This window comes from Ursus americanus, chromosome X (genome assembly GCF_024610735.1).
Source record: "Ursus americanus isolate L20-20 chromosome X, mUrsAme1.1.p, whole genome shotgun sequence".
NCBI classification, from domain to species: domain Eukaryota; kingdom Metazoa; phylum Chordata; class Mammalia; order Carnivora; family Ursidae; genus Ursus; species Ursus americanus.
The window spans coordinates 108609111-108629002 of record NC_142164.1 but is presented as its reverse complement, the minus strand read 5'-3'; the positions used below and the strand labels follow the sequence as shown (position 1 = coordinate 108629002).

Here is a 19892-nt window from a genome sequence, read left to right as displayed (position 1 = left end):
TTTAATTAAAATACATGGAGTATAACTATTATTAAATTAGCTGAACAAATCTTTTCATCTAAAAGGATAATATGAAATAGCACCATTCTTGGGGCGCCTGGGTGGCACAGCAGTTAAGCGTCTGCCTTCGGCTCAGGGCGTGATCCCGGCGTTATGGGATCGAGCCCCACATCAGGCTCCTCCGCTATGAGTCTGCTTCTTCCTCTCCCACTCCCCCCTGCTTGTGTTCCCTCTCTCGCTGGCTGTCTCTATCTGTGTTAAATAAATAAATAAAATCTTTAAAAAAAAAAAAAAAAGAAATAGCACCATTCTTAAATCACAGTAAAATGACAATATCCCATGACCTTGCTACATAACCAGAATGGAAATCCTCTCCGGCCTTTGATACCCAACGTAAACTTTTCTCATTCTTAAATTTATCAAACATGCATGTTATTCATTAGATCAAGACTTGCTAAGGCTTTGTAACACACAAGAGGCTGCAATGTCTTTTATACTTTTAGAGGCAAGAAGCTGTAATTGCTAAATATTTTGGTACTGCTTGATTTATCTTAGACGAGAAAGGAGAGTCTCTAGATCTTGCAGTTAGAGGACAACGTCTATATGGGAAGGTCACAGAGCAGCGCGGCTCAAGGAGCACACTTAGAGAAAGTGGGTGGACAGACAAAGGGAAAAGTGGAGAAGAGAGATGTTTTTAACTAGAAGAGCAGAACTGTCCTCAGATACTTTTTTAGGTAACTTCCAAAGTACCCTTGAGGCCTTAGAAAAGGACCCGATGAGCACCACAAGCCTGCATTAGATGGCTACATGAATCTCATTTGTTTTTCAGTAAGATTAAGAAGCTGGGAAGTCAGGGCAATGCATAAACACAGCATAGGTCCAAAATTTTTAGCAAAACGTGTGACAAAGTTAAAAAGCTTTTATACTCAAAGGACTACTTAATACATCAGTGGTAGCCTGGAAGGAGGCTTTCAGTGGTATGTCCCTGGATTCAGTATCAGGCAGTGTTTTTTATGCTGCCAGACATCTTTTTTTATTTTTTTATTTTTATTATTATTATGTTTTTGCTGCCAGACATTTTTATTAACCAAAAAGAAGTTATGGACAGCAGGCTTGTCCCATCTGCCCAGGACAGAGAAGCTGGGATGGATAACTAAGAGACTGGAAGACAAATACAGCACCCGCAAAGCTTTCAACAGGCTGCAACAAGGAGCCTAAAGTGGTTGGTGTTTCCCAAAAAGTGTTCTCTGAGACCCTAGTCATGAAGAAGTTCCCTGGAGAAAAAGTTTCCAGTTCTGCAAACGTGCAATGCTACACTCCAGAGTTAGTTCCCACTGAAAAATCGCAAAGTAAAGAGACCTGCTGATTCAAAGGTGACAGATATAGATGCATTAGTTGGGCTTATGAGGAAGGTGGCAATGCACAATAACAGGAGGTCAGGGTTGTGGAGGTCTGGATCGGCTTCAGAGCTAACGGCACTCAAAACATGTTTTAAAACAGAATCGAGTGAAACAGATGTATGGACTAAGGCCCTGCAGGTGCCAAATCAAGAGTTTCCCGAGCCATTTGACTAAAAAGCACCTTTTTCATGAAGCACCCACTAACATTCAGCTGTCTTTAAGAAACATAGTTTGGGGGGTGCCTGGGTGGCTCAGTCAGTGAAGCGTCTGCCTTCGGCTGGGATCGAGCCCCACATCAGGCTCCTTGCTTGGTGGGGAGCCTGCTTCTCCCTCTGCCTGCCACTCCCCCTGCTTATGCTTGCTTTCTCTCTGACAAATCAATAATTAAAATCTTTTTAAAAAGAGAGAGAGAGAGAGAAACGCAGTTTGCATAATGCTGCTCTACACTAACAGGATAAAGTGCAGGAGGAATAAATATAAAATCCTACACTTAATTTAAAAAATACTAACAGGATAAACAGAAATAGCCCAAACACTAACAACGTAAGTACTAGATAAATATCAGTATACAGAAGAAAAGATCTAGGGGTCTTAGATGACCATAAAATTAAAAATGGTAAGTGCCATTTTAGTCTGCATTAGCACTGACATTCATCTTGGCCATGATTGTTCTAATCTGACACCAAAAGCAAAAGCAACAAAAGCAAAAATAAACAAGTGAGACTACATTAAACTAAAAAGCTTTTGCACAATAAAGGAAGCCATCAACAAAATGAAAAGGCAACCCACTGAATGGGAGAAAATATCTGCAAATTATATATCTGGTAAGAGGTTAATATCCGAAATATAAAAAGAACTCATAGAACTCAACAGCAAAAAAAATCAACCACATGTTTTAAAATATGGGCAAAAGATCTGAATAGACATTCCCCCAAAGAAGACAGAGAGATGGCCAACAGGGTATTTGCAAAGATGCTAAACATCATTAACCATCAGGGAAATGCAAATCCAAACCAAAATGAGATATCACCTCACCCCTGTCAGAATGGCTAAAATCAAAAAGACCAAGTGATGGAGAAGATGTGGAGAAAAGGGAACCCTTCTGCACTGTTAGTAGGAATGTAAACTGGTGCAGCCACTATAAAAAAAACAGTAATGGAAGTTCCTCAAAAAATTAAAAATACAACTACCATATGATCCAGCAAGTCTGTCTCTGAGTATTTATCCAAAGAAAACAAAAATGCTAACTCAAAAAGATATAAGCACTCGCCCTATTCACTGTAGCATTATTTACAATAGCCAAGATATAGAAACAACCTAAGTGTCCAAGTGTCCTTGGATGGATGAATGAATAAAGAAATTGTGGTGTATACACACACACACACACACACACACACACACACACACACACACACTGGAATATTATTCAGCCATAAAAAATAATGAAATCTTGTCATTTGTGACAACACGGATGGACATTGAGGACATTATACTAAGTGAAATAAGCCAGACAGAGAAAGACAAATACTATATGATTTAACTTATGTGTGGAATCTAAAACAACAACAACAACAAAAAGATACAGAGAACAGACAGATAGTTGCCAGAGGCAGGAGGTAGGGAGAGAAGAAATGGGTGAAGGGGGTCAAAAAGAAAAAATAATAAATAAATTAAATGAATACATGTTACAATACGTATACACATAGGAAGGAAGGAAGGAAGGAAGGAAGGAAGGAAGGAAGGAAGGAAGGAAGGAAGGAAGGAAGGGAGGAAAGGAAAGGAAAGGAGAAAGGAAGGAAGGAAGAGAAAGAATGACCTCTTTGCAGGAACAATTTTCAGAGACAGCATATTTATCAAAAAAATAAAACTTAAAAATTAAATTAAAATAAAATGGCAAGTGCCATTTTAGACTGCATTAACAGCCTAATAGGTAAGAGTACTATTGTACTCTGGGTTAACTTGAGAACATCTGAAGTTAGTCACTGAATCAGATCATGAAAGATTAGGAAAATATTTCTATGAGGAGTTACTGAAGGAAATGGAGATATTTACCTGTAAAAGTGTAGGACTTAGTGGGAAAAAGTTGTGAATAACACTTATTTTCTCAAATTGTCATGCTTCTATGTAGAGGGATCTCCAAATTGGAAAGTTTGGAAAAACTGGACACGTATGATTAAAACAGTAAAGCTGATATTTTTATCTCCGCCTGCCGGATTCTAGTGGCTGTCCCTCACTAGGTTCTGAACTTGAAAATGGGGGGAGCTATCTCCTAATGCTCCAGTAGGAAGTAACAGCTGTCTCTACATACTTGGAAGGCCTATCATGTGAAAAATAATTGGACCTACCCTATTTAGTTCTGGAAGCGATAAATAGAATAAATGTGTATTACATGCAGGGAAGTAAATTTTGAGTCATTTGGAGGGAAAATCTTTCTCGTGAATTAGAGCCCCTTTAAAAGGTATTGGATTCACAAATAATGAATCATGGAACACTACATCAAAAACTAAGGATGTACTGTATGGTGACTAACATAACATAATAAAAAATTATTATTAAAAAAAAGAAAAACAAAAAACACCACAAACTAATTATGGAATTTTATAGAATACAAATATTCAGTATCTTTATGGAAATTATTTCATCAGCTGCAACAAGCTAGCTTTTTGGTAGCTGTAGACATGAGTTCTATTTAATTTTTGTTTATAGTAATTCTGCCAAACTAATTATATACTTGTTATAAAAAAATGTATTGGATTGCTGGAGGTGAGAGAAGATGGTGACGGACTGGGAGGACCCTAGGCTCATCTCATCCCATCAACACAACTAGATAATTATTCAGTCATCCTAAATACCCCAGAAATCAACCTGAAGACTGACAGAACAAACCCCACAACTAAAGGAAGAGGAGAGGCCACATGGAAGAAGGTAGGAAGTGTGGGGATATGGTTTAGGGGAGAAATGGATCGCAGGTGCTATGGAGGGGAAGGAGCTGTTGTTGTAGAGAAAAGAGAGAGAGGGGAGCACACAGGGGAATGATGCACAAGAAGGACAAGAGGGGCTGAATTTCCTGAGTTCTTGCAATCAGCAGGGATTAAAGCCTGGAGTTTTAAAGGTCAGCAGGCTTGGCTGGAATAGAGCCCAGAGGGCACTGCCCTGCTCCTGCAAAGAAGGCAGGCAAACAACTCGGGGGCAGACAGTGTGGAAAGAGTGATTTGAAGAATGCCTGGAGCACACAGGGGGTAGATTACTCACTCTTCTTGGAGCACTGTCTCTGAGAGGCAGTGTTCACAGAGATGCCTCTCTGGGAACAAATTTGATGGCTGGTGCCATTTTCCTCCCCCACCCCTCAGGATAAACACAGAGCCACCTGTGGGAAGCAGCACAGGGAGGACACTGGCTGCCACACTTGCTTACACCAAGCCCCACTCCACCACACTCTGGCAGGACTGCCCTTCTGGGTCAAGCTTGCCTCCGTCCCAGCCCAGTGGGCCCCTTTCCCAGAAGACCAGCAGAAACCCCTGCCCACACCACGTCTCCCAACCAGAGAGCTCTGCGGGGCTTCAGTTCTAGTGGAAGTAGTATCAGGTCTCATTTAACAACCAGATCAGAGCACACCTACTTAAAACTCACCACATTCTGGCCAAAGACCAAACTGCAAGCAAGGAGAGCCTCTGCAGACGCCTGGCCTGAGGGACAGAGCAGCCAAAACACAACAGCAGAGCGCGTGCAGCACACAGCAGAGACACTCCCTGACATACCAGGCCCTGGGCACTACATGACCTCTTCTTCATAAAGCCATACTCTCAGAAGCAGAAACATTACTGGCTTTTCTAACACAGAGAAGACAGAGACTTAGACAAAATGCCAAGATGGAGGAATTCATCCCAAATGAAAGAGGAAGATAAGGCCACAACCAGAGAACTAAGTGAGAAAGATCTAAGTAACATGCCTGATGGAGAATTTAAAGCAACAGTCATAAGGATTCTCGCTGGGCTAGAGAAAAGAATGGAAGGCATCAAGGAGATCCTTACCACAGAGATAAGAGACTTAAAAAAGAATCAGTCAGAAATGAAGAATGTAATAAGACTGGAAACTGGCTTGATGCACTGAACAGCAGGCTGGAAGAAGTGACAAAGTGACAAAGACAAGAAAGGAATTAGAGAAAATCTCCAGAAACAATGACAAAACAAGCAATACAATGGCACTAAATACACATCTATCAATAATCACTCTGAATGTAAATGGACTAAATGTTCCAATCAAAAGACACGGAGTGTCAGAATGGATAAATAAACAAGACCCATCCATATGCTGCCTGCAAGAAACTCATTTTAGATCTAAAGACACCTGCAGATTGAAAATAAGGGGATAGAGAAACATTTATCATGCAAATGGACATCAAAAGAAAGCCAGAGTAGCACAGTCTTATCAGACAAACTAGATTTTTAAACCAAAGACTGTAACAAGAGGTGAAGAAGAGCACTGTAACATAATAAAGGGAACAATCCAACAAGAAGATCTAACAACTATAAATATTTATGTATTCAACATGGGAGCACCAAAATATATAAAACAATAACAAACATAAAGGAACTCATTCATTATAATACAATAATAGAAGGGGACTTCAACACCCCACTCACTGCAATGGACAGATCATCTAAGCAGAAAATCAACAAGGAAACAACGGCTTTGAGTCACACACTAGACCAGATGGACTTAACAGATCTATTCAGAACATCCCATCCTAAAACAGCAGAATACACATTCTTTTCAAGTGCACATGGGACATTCTCCAGAATAGACCACATGTTAGGTCACAAATCAGACCTTAACAAATACAAAAAGGCTGAGATCATACCATGCACATTTCCTGACCACAACACTATGAAACTAGAAGTTTACCACAAGAAAAATCTGTAAAGACCATAAATACATGGAGGATAAATAACATGCTACTGAACAATGAATGAGTCAACCAGGAAATCAAAGAAATAAAAAAATACATGGAAACAAATGAAAATGAAAACAGAATGGTCTCAAACCTCTAGGATGCAGCAAAAGCAGTTGTAAGAGGGAAAATGACATATCCAATATAGGGTTAGTATCCAAAATATATAAAGAACTGATACAACTCAACACCCCAAAAAAACAAATAATCTAATTAAAAAATGGACAGAAGATATGAGCAGCCATTTCCCCAAAGAAGACATCCAGATGGCCAACAGACACATGAAAAGATGCTCAACATCACTCATCATCACATAAATGCAAATCAAAACTACAGTGAGATATAACCTCGCACCTGTCAGAATGGCTACAATCAACAACACAAGAAACAACAGGTGTCGGCCAGGATGTGGAGAAAGAGGAACCCTCCTACACCATTGAAGGATATGCAAATTCGTGCAGCCACCATGAAGACAGTATGGAGTTTCCTCAAAAAGCTTTTTTAAAAAAGTTAAAAATAGAACTACCCTATGATCCAGCAATTGCACTACTATTTACCCAAAGAATACAAAAATACTAATTAATTCAAAGGGATACATGCACCCCAATGTTTACAGCAACATTATTTACAACAGCCAAATTATGGAACCAGCCCATATGTCCACCGACTGATGAATGGATGAAGAAGAAGATAAAAAAGATGAACGGATATATATATATATATATACACACACACACACACACACACACACACGCACGCACGCGCGCACACATGCACACATATTGGAATATTACTCAGTCATAAAAAAGAATGAAATCTTGCCATTTGCAAGGACATGGAAAGAATTAGAAAGTATTACACTAAGCAAAATAAGTCAGTCCAAGAAAGACGAATTCTACTCATATGCAGAAAGTAATAAATGAAACAAATGAGCAGAGGGGAAAAAGAGAGAGAGAGAGGGAAACCAAGAAAAAGACTCTTAACTCTAGGGAACAAATTGATGGTTACCAGAGGGGAGGGGGTGGGGGGATGGGTGAGACAGGTGATGGGGATGAAGGCGGGCACTTGTCCTGATGAGCACCAGGTAATGTATGGAAGTGCTGAATCACTAAATTGCACACCTGAAACTAATATTATACTCTGTTAACTAACTGCAATTTAAATAAAAACTTAAATAAATAAATGCAAACAAACTTTTAAAAAATGTAGTGGATTGCCGTCAATGGAAGAGTTCAGGCTGAGGAGAGGCAACTATATGTCAAAGCTGAGATCAAATTCCTGGTCTGGGGGAAAAGCTGTACTAGAGGATGTGTAATGTACTTCTTATTGCTAAGAATTTACAGTTCTGTAATATGCAGAAATGGATGGGAGGGTGTAGGAGTAAGGGTTGTCGGCTGATTGCAAATCTGCAGCCCACTAGCTTTCTCCATGTAAACCATTCTCTAAAGAGCCCTTAAGTGATATGAACTCTCATCAGAGAGCATCAAATAATAGTTTCTCCTGTGAAATCAATACCTTTGGCTAGTAGACATATTTACTTTTGACTACTAATTTCCAGAAGAGTTCCCCCTAAATAATAAAATCTTAGAATAAGAAATTATATTAGAATAGAAGAATAAACTGGTTTATTCAGTCAGTGGGATACCAATCGGCAGTTAAAATGCATGAACTAGATCTCAGAAACATAATGTTGAGTGACAAAAATTTGCAAAAGGATACATAGTATATATCCCCATTTATGTACATTAAAACAACTATAGAATGATATTATATATTATTTACAGACCTATCAACATAGGTAGCAAAAGCATAAAATATGCATGGGAATGACGTATCTAACTCCAAGATTGTGGTTACTTCTGGGGAGAAAGACAGGGGAAAGGGATGATGGGATGAGTTTTATTTATATCGGTAACGCTTTATTATTTTAAAAAATAGCCTGCAGCACAAAAAGCAAAATATCTATATCTGTACTGAGTTGACAGGTGATTATTATATTACTACACCATTTTCTGTACATTTTTGTGTGTTTTAAATTATACTGAACCAATACTTCTAAAGAAATTATGTTGGAGGCCATAAAGTCTAGGCCTTCTATGAGTGCAGGAATCTCCTCTCATCTCTGGTCACTTAGCCTTTGCTCTGACTCTTTTCATTCTCCAAGTTCATTTTATCCTTATATTAAAGTAAAATATGCTTTCTGGTCAGATTCTCCTCCTTGGGCCTAGCTCTGCCCACACCCCTAGGACAACGATGAGTTTATTGCATTCTCTGTGCTGAAATAACTCACATGACTGCCCTTCTACACAAGAATAGAACTTTGAGTCTTATGGGAAATTTGTTAAAATATGCCCCATGTGGAAAGTATGTCAAACTCGTACTGAATATTTTTTACTACAAAAGATACCTTCTCAGTTTGTAACATAATTCAATAAGGGCTAAAACAAAATGAAATGCATAGAATAGTATTTTTAGTCCACTTTTAAGGAACTAATACATGCCAGATATTTAAAGAACTATAGTCACCTTTTCCCCCTCAATTAAAAATTTTTTAAATTAGATTGGGGTGCCTGGGTGGCTCAGTCAGTTAAGCATCTGGCTCTTAGTTTCAGCTCAGGTCATGATCTCAGGGTGGTGAGATGAAGCCCTACATCGAGCCCCACTCTCAGGTGGGAGTCTGCTTCTCTCCTCCCCCCTCTCCTTCTGCCCCTCCCTACTCCTTGCATGCGCACATGCGCGCTCTTTCTCTCTCTCTCCCACTCTCTCAAAAATAAAGAAATCTTTTAAAAAATTTTTAATTAGAAAGATAATATTTCTTCTATAAACACCTTCATTTCCAAATTGGTTACAAAGTCTGTGTTCTTTTTTTTACCATAATGTAAGAGCAATTAGGTTTTGGTTTTTGGCCTAGTGGGTTAAGTCAGTGATGTCCAAATTGCCAACTGTGACCAATTACTAGGTCGTGATATCAGCAATGGCAGCACTTTAAAAAAATGTAATAGAGGGGCGCCTGGGTGGTTCAGTCAGTTAAGCATCTGCCTTCGGCTCAGGTCATGATCCCCAGGTCCTGGGATAGAGCCCCGCATCGGGCTCCCTGCTCAGTGCAGAGCCTGCCTCTCCCTCTCCCTCTGCCTGCCGCTCCCCCTGCTTGTGCTCACACTCTCTCTCTCTGTCAAATAAATAATCTTTTAAAATAGTGTATTAGAATAGAAACCACTGGAATGTAATTCTCATAGAAATAATAAGCATTGTTTATGAAGCTTTTGCTTGCATTTTTAAAAACTCATACACACATGTACTGAGTCACAACATAAACTGTATTTTTTACTATGAGTTGCAATAAAAAAAAGACAAGTTTGAAAACAAGTGGATTAGATGATAGCAATTGCTTACAGAAGGTACACACTGTGTTCAAATTTGCTGGGTATGTGTGATATAAAGACAGGAACCAAAGAAGAACCAACTAAGATCAGGCTGGGGCTCAGAAGCTCTCTTTGCTGGGGACCAGTGACACAAGTAAGAAATATTCTTCATCCTGCTTTGTCCAAATTTAAATTTTCACAGAATCGCTTTTGGAAGCTGTATTACTTCATCTATATACGTCACAGATAAAGACTGCACTGGGCTCATGTGCACAAGAAAATCTAGCAAATTAACCTGCTGTGCTATTGTTGACACTTTGGCAAATTGACAAAGCCCAGCAGCTTCGACCTTGATCCTCAGTAAACAAAGGTGTTTGAGTTTCCATACGCCTGGCAAGACAGAGCAATTAGCCCAGAGAACCCAAAGCAGAAGAAACGCAATTCATGAAACAGCTCCTTGTTATACCCTAAGGAGGGAATTAGTAAGAGCTCTACCTCTCCTCAGAACACATACAAACTGAATGGATTGTGGTTTCTGCCCTTCTGTAATGTAATTTGCCTTTTATTTATTCTCACATACTCAACATGTAACCAACCTCGAAGAGCGTTAATCCTGTTGGGGTTAAGGGCATACATGCCGTACCCCAGATTGCCATAGACGTTGCTTTTTATCAAGACTTCCTCTGTGAACAGGTTGCGAATAAGGTATCTCGCTGCCAGCTCTGGGCGAGACTTCCCTTTGGCTATATTCAGTACTGAATGTGGCAACTGTATATTTCTACCCGGGTTTCCAAGGTATTCTAGAAGCAAAAGAGAAAAAAGATATCAATTTTCACGGCAAGTTCAAGTTTTTTTTTTAAAGCCTTTAAGAAAAAGGTGATTTTTCTGAATTTTTAGGCTCCAGAATTTGAGAAGTTAAAAAAATTGAACCCTTAAGTTTTTAGTGTATCATGAGATAGCATGAGAAATGAAACAGGAACCACTACTGATGTGACTACATATGCTCTGATTGTTCAGGAAAATGACTCAGTGTTCTGTTACCTTTAAGGATAGAATCAATCTTAACATTATGTTTAGTAACAAATTGTAAGTAATTTCAATGCACTCTTGTCGTCTTTTTAACAAAGGCTTTTTCAAAATGAAGCAACAAGATTCTTACTGAAATATTTATAATTTATAAAATGCAGGTTTTCTATTGGGTATTAAAGTCATCATTTAAACATCGCAAACTCAGCTGTCATATTTTAGATAACTTACTTGAACTGAAAAATAAATTTAAAGCCTATTTTCATTCCTCGACTCCACAGCCTAATCATTCCCATCTCTCCTCAGTCCAAGTGATTCAAATTAACCACATTTAAAAATATTCTATTTTACATACAATGAAGAATTATTTGTTGGAGAAAATATGTTAGAGAAATACAATATGATTCTTACAAGCCAATAAGCATATTTTTCATCTTGGAACATTCATCATTTAATGGGTGACCTAATAGTATTAATTACTGAATCCCCCAGATCCAACATTTACCAAGAGACATTGAATTATTTAAAAGTTCACTTAGTGGGTCCAAAGACTTCACTCGGAAGATGAACCTAGCAATATTTATCAGTGTCAGAAAAAAAGGTTAATACTCTTGAACCTGGTAATTTGAATTCTGAGAACCTAACTTAAGAATCCAAGAGGTGCCTGGGTGGCTCAGTTGATTAAGCGCCCAACTCTTGATTTCAGCTCAGGTCATCATCTCAGGGTCTTGGGATTGAGCCTCCTATCCAGCTCCATGCTCAGTGTGGAGTCTGTTTGTCCCTCTCCCTCTGCTCTTCCCTCGTTGGCATGTTCTCTCTCCCTCCCTCCCTCTCTCTCTCTCAAATAAATAGAATAAAATATTTTAAAAAATAATACTGAGTCTTCTAGTTCATGAACATGGGATATCTATGTATTTAGGTCTCCTTATTTATTTCAACAATATTTTATAGTTTTCAGAAAGCACATCCAGCACTTTTTTTGATAAATTCATCCCTAAACATTTTAATTAAAAGTCAGGCTCTGTGTTCAGCGGGGCGTCTGCTGGAGATTCTCTCTCTCCCTCTCCCTCTACCCCTTTCCCTGCTCACTCATACTCTCTCTCTCTCAAATAAATAGATAAATAAATAAATCTTTAAAAAAAGAAAAGAATCCAAAATATGTACAAAGTTATAAAAATGAAATTTTTGGCAGCATGATTTGTATGACTGATAATCCCCTCCCCAAAAGATTCCTCAAAAAAAAAAAAAGAGGAAGGTAGTTAAATAAATCAGGGTATACTTACTCAATGGAATATTATATAACTGTTAAAAGCAATGATCATAAACAATGGAGATTCTTGAGGAAAAACATACACATATCATGTTTAAAAAGAAGAGTGAATATATAGAGATCATAATGTTTTAAAAGGTAAGAAAAAAACTAGAAGAAAATTAAAATGTCCACAAAAGTTTTTTTATGGTATCTTGATTGTGGGAGCTTTTGTTCCCTGCTGAATATTTTCTACTTTTTCAAAATAAAATGGTGTAACAGACTATACACAAACTGGGCAGCTTCCTGGCTTACAATTCACTTAGTTGGCCCCGTCTCCTGGTTTTAGACCTGGGACCTAAGCGCTCCAAATCAGATTCTTTCTCCTAGGAATCTGAACAGTGATGAGAGGAAACTAGAATCTAGAGATGGTGGAAGATGCAGAGCCCCACAGACCTCAATGGACACCAGATGCCACAATCAGGGGTGGCGGTTTGGCTCCTGCCTGCAGCTCGGTTTGTTCTTTGCTTCTTTAAATCTAGGAGCTATTCGTCCACTGATTTTTATTATGTTTTACTTGGGCCAGAGTTAGTTACTATGGCATACAACGTGGACAAATATAGTAGTTATATTACTTTTATAACGGAAAAAATATAAAGATGCATCACTTAAATAATTTCATTTGAACAGGTTCACAGATAATATTCTACTTAGGGTTGATAGTAGGCCAGGGGAGAGACAGAAAGTAGTTTTGTCACCTCAGGTGCCACACAACCCCAGCACACTGAGGAGGAGGCATGAGTGGCAGGTGATACCTACAGAACCCACTGCCACTTGATACTAACTAAGTGGGATGTGCCTCCAGCAGACAGCTAGCAGCGGGGGCAAAATGTTCTGAGGAATGGGATTCACTAATTCATACAAAAACTCTTTAAGGAGCACCTGCCATCTGTCAGGCACAGAAAGAGCAAGACCCCTGAATTGCTTCTGGTTGTTAGCTTAATGTTAAACACTGTCAGTCTCAGGGGTGCCTGGGTGGTGCAGTCAGTTGTCTGACTCTTGGTTTCGGCTAGGTTGTGATCTCAGGGTCATGAGATCAAGCCCCGCATCAGGCTCCACTCTCAGCATGGAGTCTGCTTAAGGCTGTCTCTCCCTCTCACCCTTGTATGTGCGTGCTCTCTCTCTCTCTCAAATAAATAAATTAAAAAAAAAACTATCAGTCCCAGAACTAGGTATCTATATTTCATTAACTTGTTAATATGAGAGATTAAGTTGTTTAGATTTCTCATTATGAAAAATTTCAAACAAACATGAAAGTAGAACAGTACAATGAGCCCCATAAATGCATCACCCAGATTCAACATTTATCATCAAGAAAACTTATTTTAGTAACTCACCCAGCGCTTCATAAGATACCACTGAATCCTCAATAGAAGGTTCTTTAATTCCTTGAGGGCAAACACTGCTGTTCCACTGAGAATTCCCATATTCTCTTGTTTCTGAGGCAGCTGTTCGCCGAGATAACCAGGAACGGCTTTCACCGGCTTCATCACCCCTTTTATCATTCAGATCTGCAGACGCCAGTATGCCAAGACTGGCAGGGCCTTTATTGCCGCCACCAGTTTTCTGCTGAAACACAACAAAATCCCCTTGTGAGAAAATATGGACATGCTCCATCATTTACCAGGGCCCCCCAGGTTGGTAGGGAAGCAACTGTGTCTAATAAGGTCAACAAAAGCTCACGAATATTGTGCACCACGATAGAAGTAGACATGTGGCTTATTCCTCAAGCTGCCATGACGGGCTGCTTCTTGGAGGCCTTGGTAGCTTTAGCTAATGATAACTGCTGGCACAAAATAAGTGCTTAGGGAACATTTAATGAATAAATGAATAAATGAGTCTCTTCTGAGAAGACAACTTGGGGGCTTTTTTTTTTTTTTTTAATGTTCTTGTTTGTTTTCTCTTTCCCTAGGGGCTAGAGACTCTAGGGATCTCTAAAGACCCTGAAGATCTTTTTTTTTTTTTTAAGCTGTGCTTGAGACCCACTTTCTTGGCATATTTTTTTTTTTTAAAGATTTTATTTATTTATGTGACAGACAGCCAGCGAGAGAGGGAACACAGCAGGGGGAGTGGGAGAGGAAGAAGCAGGCTCACAGCGGAAGAGCCTGATGTGGGACTCGATCCCGGATCGCCAGGATCACGCCCTGAGCCGAAGGCAGACGCTTTAACGACTGCGCCACCCAGGCGCCCCTTCTTGGCATATTTAACCAGAATCTCTGGTGGAAGGATTGGGAGAGTTCAGGCATTAAAGACTTTCTTTAAAATTGTCCCCCATGATTCTAATATGTACCCAGGGTTGACAACCACTGCTCTAGGTCAGGGCTTCTCAAACGGCTACATGCACACGAATCACCTGGGGCTCTTGCTAAAATGCAAATTCTGCCTCAGTTAGTCTAGTGTAGAGCTCGAGCTTTCCTGCAGTGCTGCTGCTGTTGCTGGTCCGCGGACCCACTTTGAGTGGCGAGGACCCATCCCTCTCCTAGTCAAGTACACAGCAGGCATTTGGCAGATGCTACTTCTGACACCGAAGCAAATATGCAAATCACCATTTTCCAGGCAGTATCATAATTTTACATTCAAATGTTTAGGGTGCAATTTTTGTAGGATATAAAAGGGAATGTGAAAAATAAGCAGATTTGGTTTCAGACAGATGGTGCTTGAGCTATCACTGAAATCAAGCCGTTCACCAGGAAAACATAAGCTCAGCTACAAATATTCTTGGCAAATAGTTTCCATACACTTACTCTAGAGACGCAGGACTGAGTAGACATGGTGAGAATAACATGGGGTTCTTAGAGAGGTGGGTAGAAATGAGAAATTGTTAAGTTAAATGCGTCAACAGGAGAAGGCAATAGACATGACACTCTCCCCTGCTGGCCCATTCGTGTTAAAGAAAAAAAATCTCTAAGGCACTTTCAAGATAGAACGGATGCGAGAAAAGCCAGATTCCTGTTTACCATGTAACTATAGAAACTGTAAGATATCTGTGGTAGCCGAACCTCACGGCCAGTGTGATATCCACCAGGTTCTGCCATCACTGAAAGTGAACAAAGACTGAAGCACCTCCCTTCGCTCCCATACCACAGTCCGCTCTTCTCTGCGGTTCTCAGCCAGATACTGAAAAAGATTTGCCGAACATCTCTGGAGCTGAAAACTTTTTCCTGGTATACTCCATGGCTTCAAATATACTGACTGTAACACTCCATTTGATTTATTTTCTCTTTGGGATATTTGTACGGAACATAAATGTCAAAGAGTGAAATAAACACGTAGAGACCATACACTGCCCCTAAATTAAATAAACAAGATTTTGAGCACACAACCTAAAGATCCTGTGTGTCATGCTCTCCATCCTGGAATCATATACAGTATGCGCTTCTACAGCAGTGACCACATTTAAATAAAAAATAACTTACCGGTGTTGTGTCGGCTTCAGCACATAAACAGTAGATCAGAGAATTGATATCGGCAACACAGGTTTTCCAGTCTTTTCCACGTTCACGCAAATCATGCTGGGGAAAATTTGCTGCCAGATATTCTGCAAATAGCAGAAAGCGTTCATGAAAATTTTTTAAGAAGAAAACAAAACCCAAAGAACTGACAAGACATTTTTTTATTGAAAATACTGACGTCTTCTATTTTGAATTGCTCTTTTCTCTCTTTCTGAGAGTTTAAAAATTCCACCCAAAGAGGATGCTTTGCTGAATATCTCACTTCTAATGTGCGATTCCCCTATAAAACACTGACGTAGGGAGACACTAATGAGGTTTTGGTGTTTTTATTAAACTGGTAAGAACAGATACTACACTTAAATCTTAGCCAAAAGGCTGAGAAGCAATGAGGTTTTGGTGCTTTTTAAAAAAGTGTGTAACAGAAAGTCAACTATTTCTGGGTGATAATGCCATTGAATAACCCTATGGATAAATTAAAACTAAAAAGAAACCCTGTAAGCAGAAAATGGTGTTATTGCCAATATTCTTAGATGTGGTGTATTTATTTGTGCACACTACATGTCTCTCTTCCCCAGAAGCTCTTCCCTCTGCCTAGAATACCCTTCCTACTTATCTAGCTAAGGATTCCAAATCTAGCTCAAATGTTTTGTCCTCAGTAAACCTCCCCTAATGCCCCTAAAGTGGTTGCTCTGCTCTCTGAGCTTCTACAATATTCCCGCCCCGGATTGGGATTCATCTGTTTCCCTCATCAGTCCCTTTCTAGACTATGAACCCCTTGAGGGCAGAAATACTTATTCATTGCTATGGTCTCAGTGCCCATGAGTTCTACAACCTTCATCCAAATCACTGGAAGGCAGGAAGGCAGGAGGCTTAAATGAATTAATCGTGACATTCTATTTCTTTTTTTTTTAATTTATTTTTAGTTTAGTTTTGTTTTGTTTTTTTAATAGTAATTTTTTATTATATTACGTTAGTCACCAAACAGTACATCCCTAGTTTTTGATGTAAAGTTCCATGATTCATTACTTGCGTATAACACCCAGTGCACCATGCAATACGTGCCCTCCTTAATACCCATCACCGGTCTATCCCATCCAATACAATTTTAAATAGAAATTTTAACAATGAGTATCCTCATCTTACTCATCACTTTGGTATAAATGCCTCCTTTCTCCCCATTATGAAATTAGATTTTTTTTTTGAGAGAGGGAGAGGGAGAGAGAGAGAAAGAGAGAGAGACCAGCAGGCTCCATGCCCCGCACAGACCCTGATGCAGGGCTCAATTTCACAACCCCAAGATCATGACCTGAGCAAAAATCAAGAGTCAGACCCTCAACTGACTGAGCCACTCAGGCATCCCTAAAATTAGCTTTTAAATAGAGACATGTAATATTATATCATGTTACTGAAACATCAATTGATTTCCCAGTTAATGATTATTTTTAATGAGAAACGGGTTTTGAATATTGTTAAATACTTGAAGTATTCACATGGATGATACCATTATTTTTCTTAATATGTAATCAAACTTTACATCAAAAACCAGGGATGTGCTGTATGGTGAATAACATAATATAATAAAAATATTATTATGAAAAAAGATCGTGACATTCTATTTCTGTGTTGCCAGTTACTAGCACCGAAGTGTGTTTTACTCTTCTAATTTTTTTTTGGCTTTTTATTTTTCAGTGCCAAGCTTCAGCACTGAAAAATTGACTTAGTTCTAGCCATAAGCAACTATAATCAATAAAGCTTGTCTTATTCCATTAGTCTATTGACAAGTTGCATTCTTTAAAAGTTGTTACCCATTACGAATGTTAAATTGTAAAACTGGGGTCAGACGGGAGAAAAACAGTTCTAAGATTTACACAGACTTCATCATTATCTCTTAAACTACCAATAACATTCATCAGATGACCAAATGATGATAAAACAAGATTTCATAATGACTTTACATACCTCTTATTGCCGCCATTTTGTTTGGATCCAGAGGTTGGCGGCCTTGGGAATTGACACCGACCCAGCTGTGCATCAGAACTTCCTTGGAGAACAAAATATGAACCAAGTAGCGGGCTGCATGCCTAGGATGGGTCTTCTTTTTGGCAGCCACCAAATTAATATTAAGCACCTTGACATTCCTTTTGGGATCACCAAGATAACCTTTCAACACAGGGAAAAAGTAAAATCTTTGTTTTCTTAGGCAAGGCTACCATGAATGTGCCCAGGAAAATTAAACTAATTGATTTCTAATTCACTAATTTCTACTTGGATGAATTTTTTTCCTGTACTTTTCTCTTCCATAAATGGGTCACTCTGATGCCATCTGCATAACTGTTGGCATTTTTCACCTTTGCTAGTCTTGAATTTTCTGTACTTGACCTAATCGTTTCATTGTCTTGAATAAATTCAATTCTTAGGCCAAAGATGCAAATGCAAACATGCTGCTCTGAAATTCCACTGCTCCCTTTTACAATGTAAAAGTATACTCAGAGCTATATTACTGAGTGAGTATATGTTCCTTGAAGATAATCTGGAAAGTATGGGTGGGCATGATTAAGAAAATTTTGAAATAGCTAGCATTTATTGAGTAACTACTATATATCAGGCGCTATGCTCAATATTTTGCACTGTAAGCTTGGTTTCATCATCCTAACAACTTATTCCCACCTCGAAGAGGAAACTGACGCCCACAGAAGGTAAAGCATTTGAGCAAGGACACAGAACCAGTTTTTAAATCTGTTTATAAGCCAAGTGCTCTGAACCGTTAATCTGCTAATGCTTTCTACTCTTTTTGCTAGTTCTTTTTTTTAAAACACAAAATTGAAACCATTCTTTATATATAGTCTGAATCCTGCTTTTTCAGTTACCATTCTATTTCAAGCATTTGTCCATTTTCTTTAGTTTTTTTTTTTAAGTCAGCATTACTATTTTCATGATTTTTCTGACAGGTGACATTTATGTTGCACTTAGGTTCTGAGAATTGTGTTAAGAGCTTTCAACGAATTATTCCATTTGAGCCTCACAATTCTATAAAACAGGTACCATTTTTGTCATTTCACAGAGGAAGAAAGTAATACTTAGGTTAGAGAAGTGGCTGAAGATCACATGGGTAATAAGACACAGAGCTGGAATTTGAATCCAGACAGTCTGACTCAGGAGCCCATGCTCTTAACCATTATGCTTTACTGTTTCATACACTGTGGATATACCAGGAGTTACTTAACTAATTCCCTATGGTTGTTTATTTGGCTGTTTTCAATTTTTCATGATTCTGTAAAGAGCATTCCTGTACCAAAATTTAAATACAAATCTTTTTTATTAATTAAATCATCAAATATTAGTGGGATTACTGAGTCAAACAGCATAAATACTTTTACGGATTTTTATACAAATTACCCTTCAGAAAGTTTTCACCAGCATATACTTCTAACAACAGCATATCTTAGTGCCCATTTAGTAACAAAGAGCACAATTTTTGAAGTTTTTCTCTAGTTTGGCTAACAAAACGATTTAAAAGAAAAGCATCTCCTCTAGGACAGAAGTCAGCAAACTACAGTCCCCAGGTCAATCCCAACACCAGTCTGTGTAAAGCGAGTTACACTGGCGCACAGCCACGCCCATTCATCTACCTACATCTGTGGCTGCTTTCATGCGACAGCAGCAGAGCTGAGTAGTTGTGACAGACACCAGATGGCCCACAGAGCCTAAAATAGTTACTATCTAGCCCTTTACAGAAAAAGTTTGCTGAGCCCTGTGCTAGAATATTAATAAGAGATTAGCTACCTAGAAGTAGAGACACAAAGGAACTATAAAATATTAGGAAGGCTTGCCATTAGAAACCATGGAACTTAGGGTCCCCTCCCCTCTGCCACTGTGGCTTGGCAGGCAATACAGGAGGCTGTGAAGACACATGAGCTTTTAAGTCAGAGAAGACCGAGAGTTCCAGAACTGCCACTCAGCAGCTCTGTGACTTTGAGAGTGGGGGTAATAAAAATACCTACATATGGAGTCATTTGAATATTAATAGAGAAGAGACATGTCAGTTGATTAGCACAGTGCCTTGTACATAATACTCAATAAATGTTAGCCATTATGATTAATATAACCTAAAACCAACCCTTAAAATAGGAAACAAAAAGCTTCCATTAGCCCGTATCAAGAATGTTGAAGAATATAGGTTAAAATGGCACTACTTGTAATAGGTGTCATTTTGCACTCACCAAAACTGGAAGGGACACAGAAAGATGACGAGATAGAATCTTGGCTATTGTCCTTTTCCAATACAGCTGGGTAATTCATTATTTCAGGGACGTTTTCCACGCTGTTTTCTGCTTTTACCAATATTTCTATAGGTAAAAGTGCTGAAAAACAAGGAGTCTCAACTGTGAAATC

The 19892-nt window shown here is 38.9% G+C and overlaps 1 protein-coding gene and 1 pseudogene across 1 annotated transcript in view; both read right to left on the bottom strand.

The window, feature by feature from the left end:
- Window positions 1-19892, bottom strand: part of BEND2 (BEN domain containing 2) — a 54195-nt gene that overhangs the window by 294 nt on the left and 34009 nt on the right. Inside the window, 5 exon segments of the mRNA XM_087860082.1 lie at window positions 10310-10513; window positions 13386-13614; window positions 15465-15586; window positions 17460-17660; window positions 19721-19861. Coding sequence (XP_087716208.1) covers window positions 10310-10513; window positions 13386-13614; window positions 15465-15586; window positions 17460-17660; window positions 19721-19861 — 897 coding nt within the window.
- Window positions 15737-15887, bottom strand: LOC123779675 (U2 spliceosomal RNA; annotated as a pseudogene).